Raw genomic sequence first — 12031 nt, forward strand, 5'->3', positions numbered from 1 at the left:
GGCATCTTTCCCCTGCGTATTGTCAAAGGTAGAAGAGGGAGAGGGAGAGAGAGGGAGAGAGAGAGATATATATATAACGACTAATAATTACTCGTGATTGAAATATGTGCGGTTGACGACGTCTATTTCGCTCCGTTAATTACTTTCTTTGCAATATTGCCGGCGCATAAAACGTCCTCTAGCTTGTTAAGCGACGAGAAAGAAGCATATGGTTTCTTTGTGCTGCGGAGATAAAAACAAAACGCAGATTGAAAAGAAATTAAAGTTTGCATAAAACACCGCAGCGTTGTTCATGTGGCTCCTGAAACCGCAAACTTTATACAAACACACCTATATAACGAGATGATGTACTATGGCAGTATCATTAACCGAGTAATTACACCGCAATCCATTCACGCACATAACGACCTTTTAAGATTTCTCTCGAGTGAACTAACCTCTCTCTCTCTCTCTTTCCTTTTGATGCGAGCAACTAACACAGATGAGCTGCCTCGTTACCGAGAAGAAAGAGAGACTTGCGCTCTAATTGCTCTACATATACCTGGATAATTCGATGCAACAACGCAAGCTGTCAAATCAAAAGAAGCGAGCCACTGTTTATACTGTCCCTTTTCTTCGATTCAATTTCCGAATAACAGGCAATGACTTCGCTAATTGCGCGCATCACGATCCGTCTCTCTCCTCTCTCTCTCTCTCTCTCTCTCTCTCTTTTCACGTAGCCGTGTGTTTTGAAAAGAGTCGAGATAATCAGCGGTTGGCGTTTCACAATTAGAAAAGAAGAAGCGACGCGGGATTAATTGAACTTTTGAAAGCGCAACGAAATTCGTAGTGGCGCGACGTGAAATTAACCCGCGAAGCTCGCGCGCATTCATCGCCCTCTTTGCCTCTTTCATACCCTCACCCCCGCATTATACAAACCTGTCGTGCGCGAGAAATTCATTAGAGACAAGTTTCGTCGCTCGGAATGGAGATGATTTTGTTTGCTCCCCCTTCTATTTTTTTTGTCCCGCCCCTTTCTATGCGTCGCATAGAGTTCTTCCCCCCCCCCTCCCCCACTCGAGTTTAATCGAGTAAAATGCACGCTCGCGCGCCTGGTTTTCACTGACTTTCTTTTCCGTCCGTTATACCGACAGGGCGGCAGTGCGCGAAATTAAGGTTATGTGTACGTATTGTACGCTTTGACTTTTGATGAGCGTCTACTCGTCGCGCACGTATCCAAGTAGTTTAATGACGTTCCGGGCGGCTTAGTAGCAGTTTACTTCAATAGACCTCTTCTCATTACTGCAAGCGCACAACTAGTTAATTTCATCCCGATTCGTATCGCATTGAATTGACGAGAGTGCGCACGTGAAAAAAAAAATCCGCTTTCGGGATGGTAAAACAAAGAGAAGGATGAAGTTCAGCCATTCCCGTGACACGTACACACAGGCGCGTGCAGGAGGAGGCTATTCTCTTAGCAGGCAAATATTCACTTATACGGGCAGAGAACGAGCGAGGGCACTGCAGGATAGATGTGCCGAGGAGTAGGCAAGCGTGTGTATTCGTGATGTGGTGTCGAGGCACATACACGAGATGGGGTGGGGCAGGGGCACAAGGAGGACGATATATAATGTTCCGCGATATTAAACGGGACGCATTCCAGTGAAAGCTCCCTGCTCTCTCTCTCTCTCGCTCTGCCAATGCTAGCTACTATATATGTATACGCACCCGTCTCTCCCTCTCAACCCCTCTGCATGTACGTGTGTGTCTGTCACACGCGCCACTAGATACCATCGTGATCCCTCGCACACGACTGTGCCTTTGTGGATGTGTGCTGTTGCCACGACGATGTTTACCGGTGTTAGCTACTTTTCATCCTACGCGCGTTATTTCGCCGGATGTGAATCTCGAGATGAAGTCTGCACGGTAGATTGTATCTCGCGAAGAGGAGAGCTTCAAGAGCAACGGGTAATATTTGTCGAGTATGCGCGTCCCTCAATTAATAATGTTGTTGCAGCCGGAATCTCCATCTCTCCGATGAGTGTAATAACGATTTGGCGGTGAACTAGCGTGCGCAGCGTCGGCTGGTCAGAGGGGGTCGACGAGCGCGCATGGATTTAAACCGCGAAACGGATCGCTTTCCCTCGAACGAAGTATTCGGCCGGTGGTGTGTGGCGTCGGCGGCGGCGGCGATAGCGTACCGCACTTACCCGCTCTCCCTTGGCCGTGCGAGAATTGTTATGCCGAAAATTTACAGCTATCCTATTATGACGCGCGTATGGGCGCGCGCGAGAGGGGGGGGCGCTCTCGCGGTCGACGGATTAGCGTTGCTCCGCGCGTCGCTTCCGATTTGTCAGAACTGCGAGAGAAGGAGCAAACAAGTGAGCTGTTTCGGCGTACGTACATTTCAAAGCGACTCGGTCCTTTCGCCGCAATTTACCGTGTGGCTTGGAATTGGAAGGAAAAGTACTGGCGTGGAAGAAGAAAAGAAGGGACGAGGACGCGTGATTAAGAATCGTGACGCATAAAGTATTCGGAAAAAGTGGACATGCGAAATAATCGGGCGAGTTGTATAGCTCGCGTGCGCGCGAGGGGTCGAAAATACGAGAAACTGAAGAATGCGAGTCGGCGTCGTTGTCGACGGCCCTCGGGAGGGAGAGGAAGAGAGAGAGAGAGAGAGAGTCGTCCTCAATTGTACGGCCAGCGCCACCCCCTTCATTCCCCGTTCCGAGTCGCACGCATCTGCGTCGCATATAGCCTTGGGACACTCTCAGGAGAGAAGTCCGACGGTATGCCCGGTATTCGCTGCGGCCTCCCCCTCCCCCTTGCCCCCTTGCCCCCTTGCTATCGCACATCCTTCATCCGCGCGTTTTCAAGCTCGCCGTTGTCCAGCGCGCACGACATGATCTATGTGCGCGCACGTGTACAACGTCGCAGTCTCTATTAAAGCCTCTCCTGCTTTTGCTTGGTGGCAAAGCCCATCTCATTTTCGCCCTGCGGTTTCCACGCGCTCGCCGCAACGTTTTGCTGTTCCATACTTGCCGCAGGTGCCTTCCTGCTGAATTCGCGATGTCGGGATTCACCGCCACCCCGACGCGCGCATTCGCCGCTATTTTGAGGTATTTTGCCAATTGAACTTTTTGTGGTCAACTGTACGGAATACTAATTCAGCGCACCCTCCCACTCCTCGGCGTCCCGCTTATCTGGCACCATAATTAACGGAGATCACGAACTGCAACGCCAACTTGGATTATGGATTTTCTTCTTTTTAATTTCAGTCGATGAGCTAACCCTCTTCTGTAATTAAGCATTCCAAACCGACTATGAAATGAACCGCGCATTAATCGGCACGTACGTCGTCGGTATCTCGCGTGATCCGCAAGGTCAGCAAAGGGAAACAAGGGAAGAACAAATAAACGTAAAAGCGCAGGTCGAAACCGCACGGTGAAAATCGATAGAACAAACGGCGAGCTTGCAGGGCAGACAGTAGCCAGGCGCTACAAACAAAGAGCTAGCGGATATGTAGTTTGAAAAATCGGCGAGCACGCGGCGATGCGGCGCACGGCGCACGGAATCCAGCGGACGAGCGCGAATTCCTTCGGGACTAATTTGCCCCGTTGGCCTCAAAAATGCCGAGCAAATAGAGCGAGAGCTGCTCGCCGCTGCAGCCTGCCGGTGGCGCACAGCAGGTACGCGTAACAGGGCAGCAGAATACGACTCTGTCGGCGCGTCGAGAGAGAGAGAGAGAGAGAGAGAGAGAGAGAGAGAGAGAGAGAGAGAGAGAGAGAGAGAGAGAGAGAGAGGACAGGGAGGCGCGCCCGAGTCGCGCGGATGTCCCACCCCTCCAGAGGCGCGAGGGCGGAGCCACTGACTCTGATACGCGATATCAGCCAGCCACTTGTTGCTCCGCCAATGCGCGTGCTCCCAACTCTCTCCCTCTCGCTCTCGCTCGCTCTGCCGCGCTCTCTTTCTTCTCGCTAGTTCCTTGTGTGCGCGCGCGCCGCGACCGAGTCAACCTCATTAATTGACCGAGCTCGGTCTAATGAAGAGTTGCCGTTTGTCACGTCGACGCTTCTTTGACGAACTCTTCGAGGGTCCAGCCGCTCTCGTTGTTCCTTTTTGTCGCGCGACCCGCATACGTCCCGTCGCCCGTTGTTCGCCCGTTGTTCGCGCTGCCTTTCTTCTTTTCGATGCATACTCCTTTTTTTCTTTCACTTGGAGCTCGCTCGCTCTTGATAAGCAAATCTGCAAAAAGCGCGAGCGGAATGCCGGGAACCCAGTGAGCTATAGCCACCGTCAACAAGTAGCGCTTCTCTCAAACGAAAATAAGACGCGCCTCGGCGCAAAAGTTGGAGCGGGTAGGCAGAACCGAAGCCAGTTCCGGCCTCTAGCTCGCGTCCCTGTGCCGAGCCGTGGAAATCGCGGCTGCGGCGGTGCAGCACGGCAATTCGCGAAAATGACGTCGTCTGAGCATCCAGCAGCAGCGGCAGCAGCCACCACCCCCCGCGTTCCGCTCTCCGCCTGCCTCGCTGCGTGCCTGCGTCGGCAATCCTCCGGAGTCTCAGGATTCCACGAAATTTCACGACCTACCTTAGTCAGTCTCTTGCTCTCTCTCCCCCTCTCTCTCTCTCTCTCTCTCTCTCTCTCTCTCTCTCTCTCTCTCTCTCTCTCTCTCCTCTCTCTCTCTCTCTCTCTCTCTCTATCTCTTCATTCCGCGAGAGCTCCGAGCTTCGAGCCGAGAGATAAACTCGGCTAACGGAGCCGCGTGGCACGTGCGTGCGCGTCAAATGAGCGACGCGAGCGAGCGACCCAGCCTCCCTTTCCTGCATTTTTCCCCGGCTTGGATTTACTAGGTTAGGCGCTCTCCAGCGTTCCCGGGCACTTGGCCGCGACGTAGCTTTTATTGGCTGCCGCCTCCTCGGCTCCGTTGCAATTCGAATGCTTGCTCGCAAACGGCGTATTTCTCAATTGCTACTGTTCTTTGTGATTGCAGGCAGTGCGGTGGCTGCAGCCGACACCATTTCCTCACCGTGGACCCCCGCAAGTTCCGGGCCGCCGCCCGACGCCAACGGCACCGGCTCGGATACCAAAAACCTCGACGTTGGCGACATCAGCGATGTGAGTATCGAACGACACCAAGAGCCATTGGCGCCAGTTGGATAATTAACGAGTCACTTGCTCTCCGTATTGCGACTGAACAGGACGAGAAGGATCTGTCGGCGGCGGACGCCGAGGGCGTGTGGTCGCCGGATATCGAGCAGAGCTTCCAGGAGGCACTCACCATATATCCACCGTGCGGTCGGCGCAAAATCATCCTTTCCGACGAGGGCAAGATGTACGGTGAGTGAAAGCTCTGCCTTTTGGCTCCCGAGAACGAGGATTATCCGATGGCACACTGACCGGATACGCCGTATATACTCTGCAACGTCGCTTTTTATTATGAATTTATCGCCGATGAGCCTTTCGTCGCGCGCTCGCGAGTTTCCGGCTCCCGTTGACATTTCATACGCACAGCTTCGCATCCAACTCGATGCCGAACAACTAACGTATTTGAGAAACAAAAAGCTCGTGACGACGGTGATGTCGAAAAAAATAAGTAAGTCGAAGGAAAAGGAAGAGGAGCGAGTGGGTTTGCCGGCTCAGAGAATAGCGGTGGCGAGAGACGGCGCGTGGAGGAGAGGAGAGGAGCCGCGCGGGGTTTGACATCCCTTGGCGTTGGCTTGGCGGGCTCGTTATTGCTCGGCGCTGAGGTCAGTCTACGTGACCGCGCCGCTCTCTCTCACTCTCTCTCACTTGCTTGCGCGCGATATTGCCCGTCGTGCCGGGGCAGCAGCAGCAGTAGCAGAGGCGCCCATTCAGCAGGCGACACAGACGACGCCATAACCGCACCGAAGCAATAACCCAAGCCTCGTCGTCCAGCTTCTCTCTCTCTCTCTCTCTCTCCCTCTCTCCCTCTCTCTCTCTCTCTCTCTTTCTCTCTCTGTTGCTCTCCACTCCCTTCGCCTATAAACTTGCTCGCCGATGATCTCATTGCTCTGCCCCACCTATCCCTTTCTCATTCAGTCCGACTTGACAAAAGAATTTTATCGTCGGATGCCGATGTACTCACGCCTTTGACGCCGACCAATCGTCTTTTGCAATGCCGGTATCCCGCGTCACGCTCTCTGCCTGTCCCTCTCCTCACCCAAATATTTCACTTCTTTTTCAGCGATGCACGCCGACAACGTTTCGGGGCGCGATTTGCTTCCCGATTCTGCGCAAATTCTACCTCGAGCGCCGAGTATTTCTCGCAGCCTCATACGTAATTGTGCAGCAAGCTGTAAATTGCAAGAGTTAATCTTGGTAATAATGAACCATCGATCGCAAATAAAGGTACCGTGGAAATGGTGAAAACCGTAGTGATGGGCACGGAACGCCGAAAGGGGGCACAGTTAGACAGTGCAGCTCTCAGGGACTTTAAAGCGGAGGCAATAACGTTGATTGCGATCTGGCTCCATTCTCCTCGCATCCATCGTCCCTCGGCTCTCTCTCTCTCTCTCTCTCTCTCCCGAAATAAAGGATAACGAGGCGCGAAGATGGTCTAACGCGATTCCTCCTCGCTTTCGCTCGCGCTTCCGAAACTTATTTCCGAAACTTATTTCTCAAGTCGAGTGAATCGAGCCAATAAACGATCAGCCCCGCTCGCGCTCGCACGTCTGGGATTAAATATCTCGAGGACCCATTCGCCTCTATCTCGACGTAACTTTTCTTTCTTCTTCTGGGCTCGTTTTCGAATTTGGCGCTCGACATGACACACAAACGAACGCCGCGAGCACCGCGCGATCAATTATGGCTTTGGAGATATTCAGTGGGGCACGCGCGTCCGATCGTCGCCGCGAGTGAGTTTGGTTTGGCCTTCGTTTCGTATCAAGCAGCGCGCTACCCTGTTAATTGTAAAGCCACGAGTTCGGCTGCGATCGCAGATTTTCGTCTTCCGTTCGGCTTCTGTCAAGCTCGCCTAGTGTCGATCCAACGATCGCGAGCTTGCGTCGGACAACGAACATTCGCCGCGTACGCCTGGTTTCTGCACGGAGGCCGTAGGTTCCAACCGGGGAGTGGAACGGCGCGCGAGGGAGCGCGAAAATGGGAAATTCAACGTTTGCATGTCCAGCTAGGATAATGGGAAGCCAGTGCCAATCTTCTTCTCCTTGCGGCGGACAGCGGCGCAGCCCTGAGATATACACGACGTTACAGGGGGGCTTTGGCCGTATATCGCGTGGCCCTTCTTTCTTTTTCGGCGACGAATAGAAGGGACGCGACCGAGCAAAAAGAGCAGGACGAAAGCTCGGTTTAACGCCGGTCAAGGCGGGAGGCCAGCTTTTTTCTCTTTTTCAGAATGCTAAACGATGCGCATATACTCGGATCAAAAGGCCTGTCGTCCGAGGATTGGGTTATTGAGCGAATTTTTTGTTCCGTAAACGGAGAGAAGGGCGATAAAGTGGCAATGTTGATTGCTGTGCCAACGCTCGGTCGATCGAACGCGTTGTCGTCGGCGCAATATAACGAATACGCGGTGGGAGCTTAAAATTGGAGAACAAAGGCCACGAAACAAAGCGTGTTATAAAAAAAAGAAGCGAGCGAGAGGGGAAGAGAAAGGAAAGGAGGCATGGCTTAGGCGTAAAACGAGAAAATAAAGGCGCGAAGAAAAGGGACAGAGAGAGATAGTAGTCCGATGGCGCAAAGGTCCGCATCGTAGAAGGAGGAAGCGTCCAGTTATTGAGCGGACGCTAGATAGCGTCCTTTCCACGAGTCGACGCGCCGCCGATATGTATTATGTCCGAGCGCCGTCTTGCCCTCTCCTCCCACGCGAGGCTCGCCGTCCGAGCGCGCGTGTGTGCGTGCGTGCGTGCGTGCGTGCGTGCGACCCCCGACGACGCGGACGACGGAGACGTCCCGTGGCGTCTCGTGAAATGGCTCTTCACGCTGCGAGCGCGCGCTCGCGGGGCACAGGACGTCCGGCTTTACTTTTCCTTTACCTCCGCGACGGGCATCGCCGTAACTTTCCTCGTGTCACCGTGTCAACGCCAAGCTTTACTTCCTTGAGAGAGAGAGAGAGAGAGAGAGAGAGAGAGAGCCGCGCTGCTCGGGGCTTGCATCGATCGTCGTCGCCGTTTCTCTCTGCGCTCGCATCGCCGAAAAACATCGCGGCGCGGTCGCTTTCAAAGAAATCTCATCTCTGATGATCGGCGGAAAAAAATGCGGCGAAGCGCCGTGTCGGCAGAGAATGCGGCCGCGGAGCAACAAAAGAAAGGTTAATGGCAAAGCAGAGCCGCAGCTCTCCTCCGTCGCTGATACCGCGCGAGGTGGTCTTGGTCATTGCGAGTTTGGTGGCGCAGCAACAGCGACGGCAATTTCCCGAAAGCTGCGAGGCGGCGGCGGCGGCGGCGGCGGCGGCGGCGCAGTTTTTGCGGCGAACGTCCGAAAAGCCGCAAGTTCGCCAGTGATGTAGGTGCAGGCGTTGGCGCGCGGCGCGCGGTGTGTCCGTCGTAAAACGCGCCTCGTAAAACGGAAAGAGATTAAAGCAAGCCAAAGGCCGCGCAGACGAGGGAGAGAAAGAGAGAGTGTATATTCACGGATTTACGAGGACGATAAACGGGATTGCGCGATCTTTCGAGTAAGTCGCCGCGCGCGAACGAACGAACGCATAGTCGCGCCAAGTTTCCCTCGCCGCGGAAATTTCGCGCGTAGCTACTTGTTGCCGACAAACCGAGAGCGAGGGAGAAAATGCCTCGGGGCAAAATAGATTTTTATCGCTCACTAAAAGTTTCTATTATTTGCGCTGCTGCGCGCGCCCGCGCCGCGCAGCTATTTCTCGCTCGCTGGATTCTTGCGGCGACGGCGCTCTCGATTTATAAGACGCGCGCCCGCCAGAAAGAGCGAGAGAGAAGAGCACTTTTATCGATATACCCACTTTTCATTACTTTGCGCTTTTATGAACAGCTAACATTCTCATTTTCGCCGGTTTCTATATTAACTTTGTACCGTCCGCTGGTCTGCCCGTTTTCTTTGCTTAATCGTTTCGTGCACGTTGTAAATATCCGCGTTTATTGCATCGAGTTGCAATTTTACCAGTGAGAACACTTCGACGACTCTTGACCACAACTAGACAAGTTCTGCATCCATCGGTCAGTTTACCCAGTGCCAACGGACTATAAATTCCGCTAAAAAAGTAGACATAAAAAGTACGCACGTTTGACGTTTCGAATACGCAATTTTTGAAACGGTCGGTCGATTGCTGTTTCACCGATTTTAGGTTGGCCCATAACGGAGATTACACGTTTACGTAACAGCGATTGGTTGAGCCAAATTAGATTCAATATCCGCTGTGTTTCGAAATAGTTGTTGCAAACAACAAGAAAACAAAACGCAAACCAACAATCGAGTGGTTACGTTTGTCCAGATGCCACGGCCTCACCATTTTCCATGAATTTCGCGTGTGCTCGGCGCCCGTCGATGTTCATCATAACTGGCCAGCTCGTGGCCGGAAGAAATGACCAAGAACTAATTGGCTGGTCAACATCGATCGGTATACTGTCTTACAGGCTCATTGCGACCAAGGGCCGAAATTGAAGACTTTCGTATTTAATATAAATTCATCGGTTGCAACTATGAGAGTATCAAACGTACGGGCAGAACGAAAATCCATTTGTTTATCGAATAAAATTGGTTTTGCCATTTCCACGATCGTAGCGTTTCATCCGAAAGTGTCGGTCCAGATCTGCGAGTTGTTTTAATACACTCAGAGCTTTTTTTTTTAGGAAAAGAAGCAAGCAACGAGAGAAAGAGCCATTCTCGTCGTTCGATAAATAAGCGCCTGGCACGTTTCTCGCCGACGAGAAAGATTAAAAACGTAAAAGCCCGCGGTGCTGGTGCTGGGTGGTGCCGCGCGAGTAAAGGCTCAGCGAAAGCCCTTGCATTACACATTTGCCATCAGAAACGAAGGAAAGGGTAGGGGAAAGAAATCGCGCTCGGCAAAACGGGCGTAACGAGCTGCCCGCTCTGTAAATCCCCGTCCGCGTTGGCCGCGCCAAGGACGCGGAATATATTTACGTAGGCGAAACTGGCTCTCACCTTTTCATTATTTGCCCGATTATACGAAAGCCCCGCGCGGCTCGGCGCGAAGGGAAAAGAATCGAGCGAGGCGGAGTCGAGCCTCGTAAAGCTCGTTTATCGGACGACGCTGAGCCCGAAAGCGCGGCAGATGTCATTGATAGGATAGAGGGCCGAGCGACCATTCATTAGCTGTGCCGCTGCGCGTAAATATGAAAGAGCGCCCGCCGTCCTCCTCCGCCACGTCGTTTGTTGCGCTAATTAAAATACCTGGCTCGGGCAAATCGCGAGACGCGGCTTCTCGCTCCGTCGTCGTCGTCGTCGTCGTCGTCGCCGCCGCCGCCGCCGCCGCCGTCACCGTCACCGTCTTCGTCGTCCTCTCGCAAAAGTTGGCCGCGAAGGAGCTCTCTCGCTCTCTCCGCAGCGCCCTCCAGGAATTACTTTCATTAGGCTTTTCCTTTTTCCGGCGGCAGCGCTCCGAGCCGCGCTAAACCCTGCCGCGTCGCACCGCGAAAATTCATTACGCCGAAGCTCGAGATGGCTGCTGAAATAAGGAAGGGCCGCCGCGCCAGGCAGGAAACAAACTTCGCAATGGCTTTGTGCCTCTCCAAAGGCGCGCGTCATTCGCGCCGTAACTGCAGGCGCGTATTCCGCCGACGTTCCAACGTTTAGCTTTCCAATTGAACCGGCTCTTGCCTCGTCTCGGGGCAAGTCGATGAAAATAGCCGGCCGGCGCCGCGCGGCACTTGTTCGAGAGAAAGGAGGCTCTCGCGGAGAGTCGCGAGCGACGCAAGCTTCTCGCCCGCGTCGGCCGCATCGTGGCGTCTTTCAGACGGAAAGCAAAACGATCTAGTATTGCACGTAATGGGCAGAGAGAGAGAGAGAGAGAGAGAGAGAGAGAGAGAGAGAGAGAGGGAGATGGAGGAAGGGAGAGCTGATGAAAGGGCAGCAGCTAGGCGCGTAAACACGCGAGTCGCCCGGGCAGAGATGTATATCCTTGGCACGGCGCGGCGCAGAGACAGAACGAGGACGACGTAATAATCTGCGCGTCCGCATTGTCCGTCTTCGGCCTGGCGTGCGCTCGTGCTACGGCCACCGAGTCCTTTGACATCTCGCCGGAGTTTAATTAAACTCCCGCGCGTAATGGCTCGGCCAAGATGGCAAAGCGAGAGACAGTCCCTCTCTCGCGTACATATACGTCGCCGGCAAGCTCTCTCTCCTTCTTTCTCTCGTCTGCGTTCCGTGGGTCGTCCGTTTCGCTGGAAAAGTTGGTGTGTGCGCGACCGAGGAAAAAAAAAATAAAAACGCGTTCGATTGCATTTGTCTGGCTAATACGCCGCTTACGCGCGCGATTTCTCGGATTGCGTCATTCGCCGCCGATTGCCGTGAGGCTCTTTTTCTCGTTGGTGTCGCGCGTCATTTCTCATCGATAGACCAACACCAAGAGAGAAAAAGTCAAGTAAAAAAATGCTACGTCGTTCAAAAGCACACACATACGCGGCGTATATAGGGATAAGCTGCTTGATAATCGCGCTGTGCGCGCGAGAATATCAGAGAGAGACGGTGGCGTCGGTGGCGGCAAAGTGGAACGAGCAAGCAGCAGCAGCGAGCGAGCGAGACACGCGGGACAGGCAGGCAGGCAGGCAGGCAGGCAGGCAGGCAGGCAGACGAGCGGCGAAGGGGGTCGAGAGGGTGAGGTGGTGGCAAGGGGGATGAGCTCGGGCGTAGCCGTCCTTTCTGTCTCTCTCTCTCTCTCTCTCGGTCGCTCTCTCGCTTGCTTGCTTGCTTGCTTGCTAGCTCTCCCCCTTCGGGCGGCGAAACTATGCGAAGAATGTGCAATTAGTGAACAGAGCCGAGAGAGAGAGAGAGAGAGGGAGAGAGAGAGCGCGCGAACGCCGAGCTAGAGAGAGAGAGACAGCTGCTGGCTTCTCTCTCGGACGCGACACAACGGGGGTTGCGATCG

At 53.8% G+C, this 12031-nt stretch overlaps 1 protein-coding gene across 2 annotated transcripts in view; it reads left to right on the top strand.

Moving 5' to 3' along the window:
• LOC131671842 (protein scalloped) overlaps positions 1 to 12031 on the top strand; it is a 49235-nt gene that overhangs the window by 23635 nt on the left and 13569 nt on the right. For both annotated transcript variants that reach the window (XM_058948596.1, XM_058948597.1), the window contains exons 2-3: positions 4973 to 5097; positions 5181 to 5319. In XM_058948596.1, coding sequence (XP_058804579.1) covers positions 4973 to 5097; positions 5181 to 5319 — 264 coding nt within the window. The remainder of the gene's footprint in view (positions 1 to 4972; positions 5098 to 5180; positions 5320 to 12031) is intronic.

This window comes from Phymastichus coffea, unplaced genomic scaffold (genome assembly GCF_024137745.1).
Source record: "Phymastichus coffea isolate CEN01 unplaced genomic scaffold, Cenicafe_Pcof_1.1 PCOF00136, whole genome shotgun sequence".
In the NCBI taxonomy this organism is placed as follows: domain Eukaryota; kingdom Metazoa; phylum Arthropoda; class Insecta; order Hymenoptera; family Eulophidae; genus Phymastichus; species Phymastichus coffea.